Source organism: Mytilus edulis, chromosome 8, assembly GCF_963676685.1.
Source record: "Mytilus edulis chromosome 8, xbMytEdul2.2, whole genome shotgun sequence".
Classification (NCBI taxonomy): Eukaryota; Metazoa; Mollusca; class Bivalvia; order Mytilida; family Mytilidae; genus Mytilus; species Mytilus edulis.
This window is the reverse complement of record NC_092351.1, coordinates 70,897,766-70,916,438: the sequence shown is the minus strand read 5'-3', so window position 1 is coordinate 70,916,438 and position 18,673 is coordinate 70,897,766. Positions and strand designations below refer to the sequence as shown.

General features: G+C 33.6%; 1 protein-coding gene across 1 annotated transcript in view; it reads right to left on the bottom strand.

The window, feature by feature from the left end:
* LOC139486172 (adhesion G protein-coupled receptor L4-like) overlaps window positions 1-15,618 on the bottom strand; it is a 48,389-nt gene extending 32,771 nt beyond the window's left edge. Inside the window, exons 1-4 of the mRNA XM_071270962.1 lie at window positions 15,419-15,618; window positions 10,645-10,889; window positions 7,938-8,119; window positions 6,675-6,781 (exon numbers count right to left, since the gene is read on the bottom strand). Coding sequence (XP_071127063.1) covers window positions 6,675-6,781; window positions 7,938-8,119; window positions 10,645-10,889; window positions 15,419-15,526 — 642 coding nt within the window. The 5' untranslated portion in view covers window positions 15,527-15,618. The remainder of the gene's footprint in view (window positions 1-6,674; window positions 6,782-7,937; window positions 8,120-10,644; window positions 10,890-15,418) is intronic.
* Window positions 15,619-18,673: the final 3,055 nt, after the last annotated feature.

Sequence of the window (18,673 nt, the reverse complement as noted above, 5' to 3'; positions counted from 1 at the left end):
TTTATCTCTATCTATAATAATATTCAAGATAATAACCAAAAACAGCAAAATTTCCTCAAAATTACCAATTCAGGGGCAGCAACCCAACAACCGATTGACCGATTCATCTGAAAATTTCAGGGCAGATAGATCTTGACCTGATAAACATGTTTATTCCATGTCAGATTTCCTCAAAATGCTTTGGTTTTTGAGTTATAAGCCAAAAACTGCATTTTACCCCTTTGTTCTATTTTTAGCCGTGGCGGCCTTCTTGGTTGGTTGACCAATTCATGCCACACATTTTTTAAACTAGATACCCCAAAGATGATTGTGGCCAAGTTTGGTTTAATTTGGCCCAGTAGTTTCAGAGGAGAAGATTTTTGTAAAAGATTACTTTAATTAACGAAAAATGGTTAAAAATTGACTATAAAGGGCAATAACTCCTAAACGGGTCAACTGACCATTTTGGTCATGTTGACTTATTTGTAGATCTTACTTTGCTGAACATTATTGCTGTTTACAGTTTACCTCTATCTATAATAATATTCAAGATAATAACCAAAAACAGCAAAATTTCCTCAAAATTACCAATTCAGGGGCAGCAACCCAACAACCGATTGACCGATTCATCTGAAAATTTCAGGGCAGATAGATCTTGACCTGATAAACATTTTTACCCCTGTCAGATTTCCTCAAAATGCTTTGGTTTTTGAGTTATAAGCCAAAAACTGCATTTTACCCCTTTGTTCTATTTTTAGCCGTGGCGGCCATCTTGGTTGGTTGACCAATTCATGCCACACATTTTTTAAACTAGATACCCCAAAGATGATTGTGGCCAAGTTTGGTTTAATTTGGCCCAGTAGTTTCAGAGGAGAAGATTTTTGTAAAAGATTACTTTAATTAACGAAAAATGGTTAAAAATTGACTATAAAGGGCAATAACTCCTAAACGGGTCAACTGACCATTTTGGTCATGTTGACTTATTTGTAGATCTTACTTTGCTGAACATTATTGCTGTTTACAGTTTACCTCTATCTATAATAATATTCAAGATAATAACCAAAAACAGCAAAATTTCCTCAAAATTACCAATTCAGGGGCAGCAACCCAACAACCGATTGACCGATTCATCTGAAAATTTCAGGGCAGATAGATCTTGACCTGATAAACATTTTTACCCCTGTCAGATTTGCTCTAAATGCTTTGGTTTTTGAGTTATAAGCCAAAAACTGCATTTTACCCCTATGTTCTATTTTTAGCTGTGGCGGCCATCTTGGTTGGTTGACCGGGTCACGCCACACATTTTTTAAACTAGATACCCCAATGATGATTGTGGCCAAGTTTGGTTTGATTTGGCCCAGTAGTTTCAGAGGAGAAGATTTTTGTAAAAGTTAACGACGACGGACGACGGACGACGACGGACGACGGACGACGGACGACGACGGACGACGGACGACGACGGACGACGGACGACGACGGACGACGCCGGACGCCGGACGCAAAGTGATGGGAATAGCTCACTTGGCCCTCCGGGCCAGGTGAGCTAAAAATGAGACAGGAATATTGTTTTTGTTCAGATCAACAAAAAATTTACCTGGGTTAGCCTTGCGTACAGTGTATTTAGGCATTCCTCTTCGAAAAATGACTTGTTTAATGGAATAAAAAATCCTATTTATAACTTTCTCTTTTTTCTCAGAAAAAATATTAGATGTGGCAATTCTTACCTTTCATACATTGAGTTTCATTGATTAAACATAATGTGGACTCGTCCAGTGTCCAGCTTGAATGTCATTTAAGATACTTTACACATTCATGCACGTTCTGATTTAATTAATATATATGAAATAAAGGACGTTTTGTTTTTGATACTGACTTTATCACGGTAAATATTTTCTGTGATAAAGTCAGTATCAAAAACAAAAAGTCCTTTATTCTGTTTATCGGTAATTTAAAAAAAAATAAAAATCACTACAATAATAGAGAAAATTACAAACGAACTTCTTTTTCGCGTCGAATCACGGCGAATCACACTTGACGTCACAGGCTGCATAACGACATTTGAAATTTTGTCGCAGTGTAGGTAACATGGCGTTCTATTGCACACAAAGTATTGAAACGGAATTATTGCATGCGTTTCATTAATATTCTGCTTTGGGCATGACTCTAACAATACCAAATGCCATAATGGTAGCATACCGGTAAGTCAATTTTCTTTATTTTCCACAACGCATCAGCATAGTCAGGGGAGGAGGGGTCCTAGCTGATCCCGAGATCCCGGACTTAAAAACGCAAAATTCCGAGGTCCCGAAATTCGAAAAAAGAATTCCAGGATCCCGAAAGGACCAATCAGGCAATCCCGAGCTAAAAAACACCCGATCCTAGAGTCCCTATAAAGGTCCTAACCACCCCCCCTCTAGAATGATACGATATGAATCAGCAGATTTCTCATCGATCATCATTTTTAAGTTCAATGATAAGTTATAATTACATTTTACTTAGTTTAGTAGATAAATTTTAATAGACGTCATTAAGCTTTCAGCTTATAATTATTGCTTTTTTCAAAGTTATATTATTTTCAACACGGACCAGAAAAATGAAAGTTTAAAGGCCCTGCAGTCCCCTTCCATTTAAGACGCGAATTTAGGGGAACACGACCCGGGGCACAGTCACCCCTTATAAAAGCTACAATTCTGGTCAATGCAGACTTTTATAGTTATAGATCCGCATTTGAATATGTTAACTTTTTTGTTCTTTATTCTATGAATATCTGTCTTTATATTGATAATGAAACCACATCTTTTAAAATTGTATATGATGGTCCCACAAAAATGTCGAAAATGCTTAAATTTCATTTCTTTCTAGCTTCTCTCATGCGATAGCGGTACCTTTTTGGTCACTACATTGTATATATATGTTGTGTTTAAATATGAATTGTAACACTTTATAGTGACTGAACAGGTTAAACAAATACTTCTCAAGAAACAGAAAAAGAAAAAATTCTTGGAACAGGTTTTGTATGAATAAAAATTGGATCAGCATGGACGATATGTTAGTTGTACTTCCAAGTGAAAAGCAAGGAAAGCTTCATATATCAATTATAGATTAACGCAAGTTTATCGGGTTTTTCATACATTTTCTGTTTACATTTTCACAACCATCGTTCAAAATTGCTAAACTAACTTTTTGAAAGTTTCATTCGCCAAAAATCTCGTGCGTTTCTGCGAAAAGAATTACGCGCAATTTTGTGAATGAAAGGAAAAGTAGATCCTTACGCGTTGCATTCGCGCATGGCATTTGCGTACTGACCCAATAATTTTTATATCACGGCTAGTCCACTGATACTGTCATTATCAGCGAGTACACATTAAATGAAAAATGTACAAATTACCGATAAGTTAATTGAAATATGTTTTAATGTATTCGTACTGTCATTATATTGTGTAGGAACCTTTCTTTGGTCCTTCTCATGGACACAATCTTTAGACCTAATGTCTTTAAACCCCTACTTCCGGTAATATTCAATATGGCGAACAAATAAATATCAATGTATAGTTTTAATTTTCTACATTTTTAAAATATAAAACAAGTGGTTTTTGTGCATTAAACGTTTAATTATACGTTAGCCTCAAACCACTTATTATCTATAATGTTTAAAATGTGTTTAATAACAAGTTAACACTTCCTGTAAACAATATGCTGTAAATTTTAGAGATGAGTACTCAATATGTATCCTCGATAAAGAGATTTTGATAGATAGATAAAAACAAAATAAAGACACTTAAACAATTTTAAAATTGATAATATTTGGTAGAAAATACACAATCCCCACCATAAGCAAATCAAACAGTGTACGGGAGAGCCGATTTTCCAAATTTACAACGACCTCGGCATCCTAGCTTTCTTACATTCACAATTCACAAAAATGAAGTAAAAGCTCCTGAAAAGATAATGAAGATTCATAAAGAGTAGCCCAAAATGGTTCCCATTGATCATGTTTGTTCCTTCGCCATCCATTAGAGCCTAGACTAGGTTGCATAAGAACAAATTCCAATTCATCAAACACCTGCTTCAGTATATTGAACTTCTAACATGCTGGAAAAGACATATGGGTGTATGTGTTTGATGCAGTGCGACACGGACTTAAACGAATCATAACTCGAACAGTTGGTACTGGTGTTGCTGTCATTCCTGTTTCGCTTCTCCGTGACATAGGTGCAGACGAACTATGCATTATGGTGTGCGTTTGAGAGTGGAAAAAGCTTTAGATATTTATCTATTCATGACCTTTCAAATGCACTAGGTATTGAGTGATCACATCCACTTTTTGTGTTACCTGCCTTTTACCGGTTGTAATACGGTATCTTCGTTTACTCGAAAAGGGAAAAAAGACTGCGTTGGAGACATGCGTGGCATTTGAAGATGTCACATTAACATTTATAATGATGATTGATCAGCCTACCTCACCAGATATGGATTTGATAATTTCATTTATAAAACAATACGTGGTTTTGATGAACGATCGAACGAACTCATAAGATGGGTTTAACGAAGCACGCAAACTTTTGGCCCAAAAGAAAGATATGTTAAGGCTATACCCCGACTCTATTTAGTCTTTTTCAGCATGTAAACGTGCAATACTAGTATACCAAGTTGGTTGTTTATTGGAAACAAGCTTGGAATTGGTTCCTATGCTAACTAGTTCAGACGCTTATAGATAGCGAAAGGACAAAGATGATCAATAGGAACCCTTTTAATCAATCCTTGGTGAGGCCTCATCATCTTGTCAGGAGTTTGTACATTATGAATGAACGAAAGGATGCCGCAGTCGTAGTAAATGTGGAAAACCGGGTCTCCGTACACTGACTCGTGTGCTTGTGGCGGTGATTGTGAATAAACATGTATTTGTGGCCATATATTAGTAATTTTAAAGACGTTTTAGTACTTCAGTTACTTTTAAACAAGAACTATCTTTAAAAAAGATATCCGACGTATTTAAATTTGAGTATATGTTTAAAACTATCATTTCGATAACCTTCAGAAGCACAATGACTTAATGATGCAGGACCTCTTTAATCAAATCTCACTCTAAATGTAACTACAAGAAGGCGATTGCAGTGCACTGAAAACCTGCATAGTTTGACACAATTTGTCCTTAGTGGCAATGCCCGTTCACTACTTTCATCTTGTGAACAACAATGCTCTAACTATCAATGAATTACCAACAAAAGAACATTACAAATTGTTTTGTGAATATTCCGATTATATTTAAATAAGTGATTTACCATTTAAATAACGTGTTCTCTGTTTTTGTTCAGTATTCTCGGTCCTCGTATCTTTCTGTTTACATTCAACAAAACCCCGCGGAAATCTCACATACGTAGGTGCGTTCTAAAAGTCATGTACGTTCGTACAACAAAGTAAACATTAAAGATTATATAATTGTCCCGAATAAACAGCTGTCATGGATGCAAAGAGTTATTGGAGAAACAATTATTTTAATAAAAATATAAATCTTTGTAAGATCTAGTTCAAATATTTATAGTTTTTCACTTGCTTTCCATCACGATATAATTAACGAGACGCTTCATCGAGGATACAGATTGAGTACTCATCTATCAAATGTATGGCAAATTGTTTATTGGTAGTGTTAATTCTGTATTAAAACATTTTAAACATTTTAATGTGATTTTGTTTGGCCTCTCCTTTTGTTCTGACTGTTGCTTGTAGAACTATGACGATCTATGAGGATGTAAACGATTAATAAAAATGGGATGTATTGAAACTATTTAAGATTATTTAGACCCAATAAGAGTCTATAAATTTGGTGCGTCGACAGATCTTTTCCTGATTTTAAAATACCTCCATCGTGACGTTAAAATCAAAACAAAATGACGGTTCAAATCAAAGCGTTGGTTCGTTTAAAAAAGACTGAATTATTTATTGTTAACGATCTAACGCTTATCCATTGTGTCGATTATTAAATCTCTCAACAAATAACCACCTTATTATCTTAATCCTTTCATGTTCCTATTGGTACTCTTGAACCGACAGGCTAAGTTTTCATGAAACTAGTTGGCGTTGAGTCTTGAATATTTGACTTACACCAGTGTGTAAGGGCTCAAATCAATACTCTATACAACAGCTTCGTAAACAGATAATAGAAAATAAGCCAATTCAAACTGATGTGTTTTGGAGTGGTGTCTCATGGGTAATCATACCACATTTTCTTTTTTATATTTCAATAATTTAATTTTTGGATGTAACGCGTCTTCTGATTGGCTGATGTTATTTTGATATGAGCCCATAGACATAATTTAGTCATGTGACCGTGACGTCATCAACGTTTTTTCATGGTTTTCTACGGTTTAAAATGGGATTTAGAATTAAATTATAAGAAATGACAAATATTTTTTTCTGTCTATTCGAAATAACATAAAAAATGTGGTGCACACTGTTAAATAACCCGCTACGCGCGTTATTCAGTGTGCACCACATTTTTTATGTTATTTCTTCACAGACAGAAAAAATATTACAGTCATTCCTTAATTAAATTAAGCTCACAAAGAAAACAATTGAACATAATTTGATGAGTCAATGTCAACCACCAATGTTAAAAGCGTTGATTCTAGAAATAAGTAAACACGGTTTATAAATAAACTGACGTAACGGCAATGGTTTAACTATGAGTAACATACTGTATTGAGAACAGAACCGTTTAAGCCGTTGCACACCCCTCCACATTCATCTACTATATCATCATTCGCCCATCTGCATTTAACCATGTCTCCATCCTCGTCGTCAACTGTATTAAAAGAATGATGTGTTATATTATATATAAAGTTTTATGCTTTCATGCTTTTCATCCTAAGATCAAAAATTATCAAAGGCGACATTTATTTGATTTTTGTAGTTGACAGAGAGCATTACAGAAAATTATGTGTATCTATTAATTCAAATGACAATATATATGTTGCTATGACTTGTCGCGCGAATTTATTTTTGAATGCTATAATGTAAACAAAATTTGTCACCACTTGTAGTGGTCCATAAAGACTGTTAATAATCATTTAAATCATGTCTAATCAAATATTATTAGTTTGGTTTGCTTTTGTCAGGTTATAATATACATTTCTCTTCTTCCAGTCGTACCTCTTGGGTAATATATGTATCCACATTTTTAAGGTAGTTGTATAATGAATTTACATACTGTTAATTAATGGGTTATACTTTTTAGTTGCCGCATCACGTGGAAAGAATTTTTCACATGTATAGCATATCAACAAAAAAGGTCAGGATAATATATATTTTTTTTGTCATTTTCCCTCAGTACAATGGAATGATTTTCGTTCTTATTATCATGATTAGTAGTGTACGTCACGAGTGAAGCATCATCTGCTTATTCCGGTGCACTTGAAATCAACCAAAATGGTGGTGGGGTTCGTTTTATTTTTCGATTGATATATTTAATACGTTCCGTTGGTAATTGACACTTCTTCTGTTTTTAACATCGAGAAACCTCTTATTATTGCTACCTTTCGTCTGGTAATGCAAGTATCTGTATAAATATTAAAGGTTTGTTTTGTGTTGTTCAAGAATAAGTGATATGATAAACAGTTGTTTTTCTTTATTTCTACGACACTTATAAAAATAGAAATACCAAATAAATATTGGATAGACACACAGCTCTGGACAGCATAGACTTAAATGTACCAATCTATGTATTTATTAAAGCTTCAATTTACAGGTTTTGCAGTTTTTTTAAATGTATGGTAAAAATGTAAAAACAGACACATTCCTGTATAATTGATTTAACTATGAGAAAGATTTTTCGGTCTATCTTTTTAGTCAGTTGTTTTGGTGACTTCGATTCCTTTGTTTGCAGAATTCTTTACACTTGAACACATTTCCAAAGATTGTGTTCATGAAGAACAGTGATTTATTTTCTCTTATGAATATACCTTGGATATGAATTGAGTATGAACAACCTTGTTTTACTCTAACAACAGGCTGCATTGCAGATATTGGTGACGTGTTAATCATCCCTGTATCCGAGCGAATAGTTAAATCTGCTTCCGTTAGCATGAAAATAGCATTTGAACTACCACTTTCGACCAGGTCTATCCAGCAACAATCTTCATACCTATATAAGAAAACATGAAACATTATCGTGTAACACCCTAGCCCATGTCTTCGTAAGCTACAAAACCTTAATCAATCATGGTGAATGTATATGCGATATTGATTTGGTCAGTCAAACACATATAGGCAAACACTATTCAAATCAACCAGTTTGAAAATATATTGATTTTTTTATAAGAGAAAGCATACTCATTGTTATACATTGTACAGATGTGACAATTGAAGGAACGTTGAATTTTACTATTTGGACCCTTTTCGAAAACTATGAATTTTTAATAAATAGTTATCAAAGATGCCATGCTTATAATTTTATACGCCAGACGGGCGTTTCGTGTACATAAGTCTCATCAGTGACGCTCAGATCAAAATAAATATTAAGCCAAACAAGTACAAAGTTGAAGAGCGTTGAGGACCCAAAATAATAACAAAGCTGATCATGTCTGTTCCGAAGGTTGAAACATCATGTCTGTTCCGAAGGTTGAAACATCATTTTGGAATATGTTGATTGCCTAATGAGGGCCCGTATATAATTTGATCAAATTGCAATTGTGATACATGTTTAGAAAGTTTTGAAGATGTATTGAAAACGTTGTATGAAAAAAAATCAAGACTTAAACCAAAGTTGAGGAAATGTTATCTTTATAGAAGAATTAGATGTGATGAGATGGGGTGAAATTGTAAATGAAAGAACTATTCACAAATACAACAGGAGCATGATTTGAACACGTCAATTATGAGCAAAACCGATTAGCATCATTTAGTAAGCTACATGTATGAAATGTCACTGAACAAAAAAAAAATTATCGAATTCAAAAGAGAAAACACCAACGGCTAGAACAATAAACGAAAAACAATTATAGTAAATAGCATCCTATAACGGCAACCCTTAATTAAGTTATCGTTGCTTGGAATAACCAGATGAGTAGTTGTTGTGTTACTAGGGCAAAATGTGTTTGTCAAGTTTGATAAAATACTCTCATCAGGTCATTCTCCAAAAAGTGATTACCAGTCCTCATCAAATACGGGTCGGATCAAGAATCCCTTTCGTAGTTGGGATGGGTGACAAACAAAAAAGGGTAAAGAGAAGCATCCTGAGGCAAAGATGCACTTTTAAATATTTTCCAACTAAGGGATTCCGGTGTATAGGAAAATGTATTTAATCTCCTTTTGATTTGACAAACAGCCATACAAGGAGAGTTACGTTTGAAAAATACGCAGCCACATCTTGTCGGAAAGCAAATGGAGACGATAAATATAACATGTAGACTGGGATCCCGCTATATATAATCACCTTGTTCTATAAATAGAACAACCTCCATTTCAAATAAAAAGATGGCGTTGGACCCTACCTGTCTTGATATATGAAATATGTAATATGCACATTGATCTAGACAGGCGAACCAGTCTATATAACATGTTTATAATGGCTAGTGAAGAGAAAGTGTTACGCCCTCTCTTTCCCCATGCTCAAATTTGGAAGTCAAAATTATCCATTCTTCATTCCGGTAAAAACTAACCAGTCTTTTAGTAATTACAAGATTTGTCTAATTTTTTTTTTCGTTCTGAATATGCATGAAATACTTTTAGCATGTTTATCTAGACGTTAAATCAATGAAAACATATTTACAATTTGACAACCCATTTCCAAGCGTTATACATATCTGATAGACGGGTTACTTTCAATTGTATTTAATATCCAAGGCAACATATTAATGCTATAGATTATCAAATAAATATATATTTAAAAACCATAACATTACAGATCATTTCGGTCCATATTCAAATCTATTATCTCTCAAAACATCAGACTAAATAATTCTGTTAATGCTCTATTGATCACCTGGGTGTCATAAACAAATTTCTGTTGAGTGATTAATTGGTGATATAATTGATCAATTACTAGTATGCATGCACATTGAATCGAGAATTATAAGCCTGCCACGTTTCATGGAAGGTGATTTTAAGTAAATGTGTATTTAACATCGTTTTTTTTTTTAATTCTTTTTTTAAAATTAACTTTAACTTATTAGATTATACATTTTGCAATTAATGTTAATTTTTTTTTAAATAAAATTGGTGAACCATGTAGAAAAAATAAATGGTTTGCGTTCCTATATGCATGGTTCATCAATTTAATTTGAAAATAAATTACGATTAATTTAAAATTATGTTTGATGTATATATCTATTCAATGTTTAGGTATTTAATTTTGTTCATTTCAAGTTAAATTTTCCAAATAATAGTTTGAAGTTAAGCTTGCCATTGTATGTACTTCGAGATTCCGCCAGTTGAGACGCACCCCTTGATTGACTGCATGGGTACAGCGGATCCATGTACACTCCCTAAGGATTAATGGAGATGTGTCCTTTATAATATTATCCCACCACCAGAACAATCCCCACCCAACACCACCAAGGGAGCGTGTAGGACACCGGTTAGTCTGTTATTATGGTGGAGGAAGCCGAAGTACTCAGAGAGAACCACCATTAAATAGGAAGTTAATAAATCGTTTATAATATAACGTACCCAAATAACAGTATTTTGTCATAAGTTTCGTTTGACGGGATGTATACTGTTCTTTCTCCGATTGTGTAATCTTCATCAATGCTATAATCAGTACAAAAGTACGACATCGGAATTGTACTGTTGCAACCAGAGTAGCATGTCAGGTGTCCTTCTCCTTCTATCAGATTTCCGTTCAACAGTTGTTGTTCAGTGCATTCATGATACCTATAGATAGGACGGTAGGATACTTTGTATGTTACGGCCACCTATGGGAAGAGATAACAAGTGTTAGTTCAGAAAAATTTTAATATAATTTTTTTGGCGATTTGAAAGTTCCAAATTGAGTTCATTAACGATATGTTGTGACCACATAAGATAGCAGAACCATTAACTGTTGTTCTATGTTAAAAAGACAAAACAAAAACAAAAAACAGAACAACTGTGTAATAGTAAACGTTAATGAAATGATATGAATTCTATAACATACGTAACTCTGACAGCTTTATGAAATCAGTAAGGTTAGTTGCCCGTCACAGGTACTATTCTATGTTTCGTTTAAAAACCGGCAGGCAAATTTTAACCAAATAAAAAATGAGTAAAAACCCTTCCATTTGATAAAGTATATAACCGGGTTTTTAGAATGTGAATAGAGATATTGTACAATTATAATACACCAAAAGCAGTTATGATAGACAAAAAAAATATGAACAAACTGCAACCACTAGATTACAGGCTCGGAAATGCATACAGGTAGGTAGAATGTGGCGCATATGAGCACCTTGTTTTTACTTCTATTTTTATTTTGTAACTCGGTTTTACTGTCTATATTTAAGCGTATATTGTCGAATAATTATTTTGACAAGGTCTCCAGATTAAATCACATGCTGCTTGACAAAATATTAATCATATAATAATATTATCACTGCTTTTATTTCCAGATGGTATTTGTATTTGTTATATATGAATACAATTATACCACATGAATGTTCGATCTGCATGGTCTTGATATATTCAATTACTGTTTCTTTCTTCAGCTAAGTTTGGATTTTTTTAATTTTATAATGTTGCGTTTTAAGTTTTTTCTAAGTTGGCATATTACCACAACATATATAGAATTTCATAATTAAAATAGTATGTTAATGGTCGTATTAATTTTTAAAAATATAGGACATCACAAACACCACCGTTTTACATTGTCGATATAAAGTAAGTTAAACGTTTAAATTTCTTTATCTATACTATAATTCGATTTGTTTCAATTTTGATTTACAACAGCACCTTTTCGAATTGAACCTCGTATCTTGCAGCCGGTAGGAAATCATAATTAATTATTTGTTTCTGTAGTAAATGTGACCGTCATAACTACTAACCTTCAAATGATATATTCAGCTTAGATATGGTTATGATATTTTTTATTTTCATTAGACTCTACATGGGCAGAATGTCCGTATGGCCTTGAAGGTATAAAAATCTATAGTATCATTCTTAAAAACTTTTGGATAATATTTATATTATACCTTCACTAAATAATGTAAATTCAGAAATTATTGCGTGCATTTATTGTTAAAAATTTTGAAGAATTAAAACATATGCAAGACTATCGCTATTTTGTGTATTTTTTCTTTGATCTTTTTTTTTTGTGATAATTTTTAATATTATGCTCGCTACTGGCTTGAGAAAAATTATCGCTAGAAACTAAGGAGACACGTGGTGTTGCTAATGAAATTGACATGAAATTGACAACGTCGTCATATGTAAAATAGCGATAAACAGATTATCATTGGGCATCTCAACTCGATTGCTTTTCTCGCTTTCGCCTTACCGGCTCAAGCGAGAAAATCATTCACGTTGAGATGATTAACGATAATCTATAATTATTTATAGCACCTTTAGGGAAATATGCATACAGATATTTCGTCCGAATATAAAAATGCTATTTTTTGTTATTGCGATACTCATCCTGTCGCATAATTTGCATAAATAAGAAAATAGTTGGCTGCTTGGTAGGATGGTACAAATGTAGTACGCGCATAAATTTTTTTTCAGTATGTGTTAATCCTTTTATTTATAGAAAATGTTCTCGGAATAACATGCATTATGTGATAAGCGAATATCTATAATATGCACGACATCTTTGGAAATAGAATCAAAACTCATCTGGCAAAACAAAACTGATTAATCATAAATAATTCCAGGCATCAAACCCTCATTTCGGCTTCTTATGGCTTATTGGTGTTATTCGAATAACACAAAAATGGAAAATAAAAAAAGTACGATTTCGAAGAGCATTTAAAACAGAAAATTTTAAAAACTTAAAAAAACCAATACGACTAAACCAATCTATTCCTGAATCATTCCTAGGGGTAGAAAACCCTAATATAAAGCAAGAGGGTTTTATTGCACATCGCTTGTTTTCTCCAATGTTTTATTATTTGTGGCAAAAAGCATCATTATACCTAGCAAAACTCTTTTAAAATCTATTTTCAATGGTGGACATTATTTTGGTCTTTTTCTTCAGACAGTTTATAATCTTCAAGTCTTGAATTATTTAGGTCACTTGTAACGACATATTAACATGGGGTTGTAATAAATATACTAGATGGTCTATTTGAATCAATACGTTTGTAAATACACTATATTTCAGAAAATCACTTTGGTTATATCAAGCTTGTTAGCAGTAGATAAGTAAACGTTCTCGTAAATAGCAACGATACACATAATTTGAAGAATACTAAACCTAATGTAAGAATCCTGGGTTTTGATCGGTTGATAGCCAGTGTATTTTTCACCAATTTACTGTAATCAAATGAATATCGTTCATTTTTTAACGTCGCCGGGGTATTTGCAAGAAGGATATGCCTTTTTACTCTCTCTGTCGTGTTATTTGCCAAAAACTACTCTATCCGACTGGACGCTTGTAACGTAACGATCATCAATACGTTTTTGAACATTAACATTCGGTGTACTTAAACAGATATAGCATGTTCTTGAGGGGTATTTGCGAAAAATACCAGTCTTGAGAATGACTTTCCCTCGCCTTACGGCTCGCGTAATTTAACATTCTCTCGACTGGTAGTTTTCGTAAATACCCCTCCTTAACATGATATATCTGTTTAAAAACGAAATGTTCTTACAATTTCACAATTTCTCTACTTTTGTAGCAAACAATGAGTGTAGTAGGCATATTTTATAATGGGTATATATGCCTGCTTTGAGGTCAGAGACGTTCAGGGGAAATGTTCAAAAGGAAGAGATTAATATGCAGAAAAGATTAAGACTTTTGAAGGTAAATTACTAGGCCAATTAAAACGGACCTTATCCCGATGTGAACTAATACAAATGTAGACTACAGAAACAGACAAGTCATTCAGATTAAAAACCATAATGCCATAAAAAAATCTTATTGTTTGTTTTGCATCATATATCTTTATTTTGTGACATGCAAATGAATTCAGTAAATTGGATCGTATATGCTACAACAGCATATGCGCATTAAGTACCGAAGGACGTATGTTCGATACTTGGTAAATCCGAACATTCTGAGGACTAGCTCGTTAAATATGTGCCTAGTATATACAAGCTCCTCGATAATCCAGGCTTATTATATTGTTTGCCAGATTCGCCTTTCGTCTACAAAAGACTCAGCAGAGTTTGAAGCTCGAATGAAACAGTTAAGAAAGTACGAGTTTGAAGATCATTGAGGATTCAAAATTCTATAAGTGCATATAAGGTTTATATTTTCACTGGTTAGAAATTATATAATATGATCATATCAACAATTATTAATGGCAATACTGAAATGCTGATTTTTAAGCCACTGGAGAGGAGAAGAGCGATTGACATAATGGAGAAGTTACATGTATGTCGAACAGGTGTTTTTAAAAGAATAAAAATATTACGCACATAGTTTCGTTCGTCAAACCATCATATTGATGTTTCATCTATCTTTCCATCTACATGTATCTTTGGTTTCATAGTCCGACTATCTGAGAGGATATCGCGGGCTTTCATCAACCGTTGTATTGGTTACAGATCGGGTTGGTCAGTTGTGCGTTTTGCTTTCTTCTTGCATCGTCTACGTTGAGAAGACTGGTATGGTGTGTCTGGCCGTTCCAAGATTGACATAGCTGCAGTAACTGCCTCTGGCGATGACATTATTGATGGCGACTAGCGTGGTGGTGTGCAAAGTAACTTGGGATTATCTAAATCAAATCCCTCGTCAAAGTCAATCCGACATCGATTGCCTCTGTGGTTGGATGGATGGAGACAATAATGGCGATGGCATGGTTTCCTGTGATTTAATGGACTGATAACAGTGTCCATTCTAATTACGATCCCCTCAGGTTCACCTTGGTATTTGGTAGGTGTTATCTCGCTGATTACCTCTAGCGATATTCTGGTATCTGTCTGATGGTTCTGGTCTACGCTGTTGGTGAATGGTACATCTTCAGCAGTGGTTACAGAAGAGCACCCGGCCTGCATCCACTGGTTGTAACACCTGGTGGAAAGTGGTTTGCTCTATGTCATGGGCGGCTTGGGTTTACTGGAAGATGCCTCTGGTTCCTTTGCCTTGTTCCACGTTAACTGAACTGTTTGATCCACAAAGAGTCATGTTTGTATACATTTTCATTTGCCATGGGTTGTGAGCACAAACTAAGCGTAATTGTCATTTTGTATTACGGACTAAACTTCTAGCTACAGCAAAATGGTCCAAAAGAAAAATTGACACAAGAAATTGTAAAATAAACCAAACTAAACCTAAAGTATGTGTATTTGAATAAAGACATTTGATTACCTTATGTTCGCTGTAAATGTATTTCCATGTTATTACGCCACCTCTAAAATGATATGATTCCATGTTCTTAATAAGAAACAAATATGAAACCAACCAAAAAAGCTCCATATCCTTATTTCAACAACTTTGATTGTCTACTGACTACCTTTTATTCATGTCAATCGTTTTCATGAATCGTCTATCTATTCAGCCTAATATTATGTTCCGTTTGTGCTATTTTAAGCGTCATTTCTTGTAAGGTCATTTAAATATTTTATCAAGATAATTGAGTCCTTGAATTGATTAACACGGTTATGCCTTGCATGTATTTTTAAATGCAGGACACAACAATTAACACATTCTTACGTGTTGTCCTACAACTACAAATGTATGTATGCATACATGAACAGTCCCTTTAAATTCAATCACTGTGCATATTATGTAAACTATGTACAGTTATTTAATGTGCATGCAGTCAGATATTTATTCTCAACAATTCTATGATATCTGAACTTTTGTACTCAAATATGTTTCAGAGGTTTTTAATGTTGATTATACCTAACCCCCCCTCTTGAAATTAAATAAGCACTGTTAAAGTCAACGTTTTGTTCAAATTGTGACTGTTAAAGTCGAGTTCATGAGTCCAACTTTCACCCCTTGGAAATTCCTGGCTACGGGCCTGTTGATTATAAACATATACCAAGCTTGTTGTTCGGTGTGAGCTAAGGCTCCGTGTTGAAAGCCGTGCATATACCTATAATGGTTTACTTTTTTCAAATTGTTATTTGGATGGAGAGTTGTCTCATTGGCACTTACACCACATCTTCCTATATCTATATACCAATATAAAGATAGCAATGCGAGAATAATTTGACATTTTTAATTTGTTTTATTACATTCATCGAGTTGAAAGGTCACAGATATGTAAGACAAAAGTTAGAAAATATAAAATAAATACTAATATCTTACGGACTAAGATGGGCGTGTGCTACATGTACATATTATTTTTAAATTTCGATTTCCAAGGTGACGAAAGCCTCATCATATTTTCCCATTTATGGAATGGATAATTAAGTGAGCTCTACATTGTCCCTATATTAACCAAAACATCCCTCAATTACATGCAATGTGGCTGGCATAGCATATTTGATTACGTTGTGGCATTTATTAAAATTTGAATAACAGATTCGTTTATGTTTTTTTCTGAACAAAGAACTTTATTTTACTTTTGTTGTTATCGAATGCGTGTTGATAATTCAAACTGTAGAAGATATTTGGAATGCATGTCAATCAATTTTGGAAATTCATGTATATTCATTTAAAAACCTAGTTAATTTTGTTCCGGACAAACGTATTTACGGTGGTGTTGATTACAAATACGACGACAGTCACTGTAATAATAACTTGTTATGAAATAAACGTAACCACGTCCATTCAATTTATTAAACTTTTTTTATCTAATTTCTTTAAACTTCTTTTAAATTACAAATGTAACAAAGCGAGTGGTAAAGTGTGAACAATATTGATCATTGATTTTCATGTAAATCAATTATTCATTTAAATAGAAGAAAACTTTACCATGTATTCATTTACACAATATTCACGGTGGGTATGGTTGTCCTGCGAGAGAACGTTCTGTGCTGGTGATTCGGTCCTGACGGGTGCTGGTGGGTCCTGATTCTGTGCTGGTGGGTTTGTTTACATTGTATCAGAATGGCAATAAAACAACCGTTCTGTTGCTTAATTTTTCTCTGATACGTCATAAGTACCATAAAAAGCATATTACAACAATATTGTATTGCAAAAGTCGTGCAAGTTCGCTAAACGAAATTGTCCTGACGCTGTGCTGGTGATTTAAAAAACTGGTCCTGGTTCTGTGCTATGTCCTGGTTCTGTGCCTTTATATTTAAGTCAAAAGTGGCAAATATTCCAGATCATTGATGCTTAACTGTAATTGACTATATCTAGCTGTTATCTGTTTTCTTAAAATAGACATTATTGTGACTATGTTTCCTGTTATTATGAAAAAAATAACCCATAATTTTTTTAATTTATTGTTTTCTGTTTTCTCATTTAAAATGATTATAAAGCTGTAATCGGTTATCAATATTTCAATGAACTGAAATTTAAATAAAAACATGTACAAGACTTACAAAGCCAAGAGTCTCCTGACTTGAGCCGGGCGCTAAAATGCTTGAGGATTTAACATGTTTCGTATACGAATCAGACACAATCAAAGTTGATCAAGGCAAACAATCGGATTCAGGTGAGCCTGAACACCTCTTAGATGAGTTTTAATAATAAATTCAGTGTAATCTAAGCATCCTGAATAATTTTTCTCTGACAAATTTGTACGATACTGTAGATACTTTTCTTTTTATTCAACCAAATGAATCTCAGCCTTGTTTCTGTTCGTTTGAATCATGTGTCTTCAGCAGCTTAAATCAGATTTCTTTGTAAGCAATTTAGTGCTGATTAAAAGGATGACTATAGTTTTGCGGTTTTTTTTTACCTTTTCTATTGGGGTGGGGGTGATGGGGTAGGAAGAGGGAGGGAACAGTGGCTTGGGGTAGTTTTGAAATTCTAAATTTTTTTCTAAACAGTTATTTTCGAAAGTTCGATAGAACACTTAAAAAAAATATAGGACTATTCTATGGAAGGCCAGAATAGAATTTGTCGGAGAATGAAGATGAGATAACCTAAATTACACATACAGAAATAAAGTTTTGCATTTTATAATTCCAAAATAAAGTCTGTTGTCAAAGATTTTTGATAAAGAATTAAGAGGGGAGTGAATGATATTTATATATTTAAATATATTTCTTGAACGAAAATAAAAATATGCCATATTTTTAATTGAAAATGAGTGAACGGAAAAAATACCAGACTCAGAAATACACTTTTAATATTGGTAATATCAAGAGGCTTTTTGCATGCCAAACACACCTTCGCTGTAGTAATGACTCGTTACTGAGGTATTTCACTTCACGCATTTATTTCATTTTTTGATACAGTGAATTCTTTGTATTATTACATTAACATGTAGCCTTTGTATATATATATATATATATTTGTAAAAAATCGAATCTAAAGCCAGATATATCAAACATTTTTTTCCCATTTCATACGTGTTTTCAGGACTAAAAAAACTAAAAAAAACGCCTTGGAAGTAAAATGCGATAAAATGATTGCCCCCCATTCAACACTTAGCTGCTATCTCTATAGAACATGAATATAATTATGAAAGACAGCAGAGTCACCAGGGTGTGAAGTCCC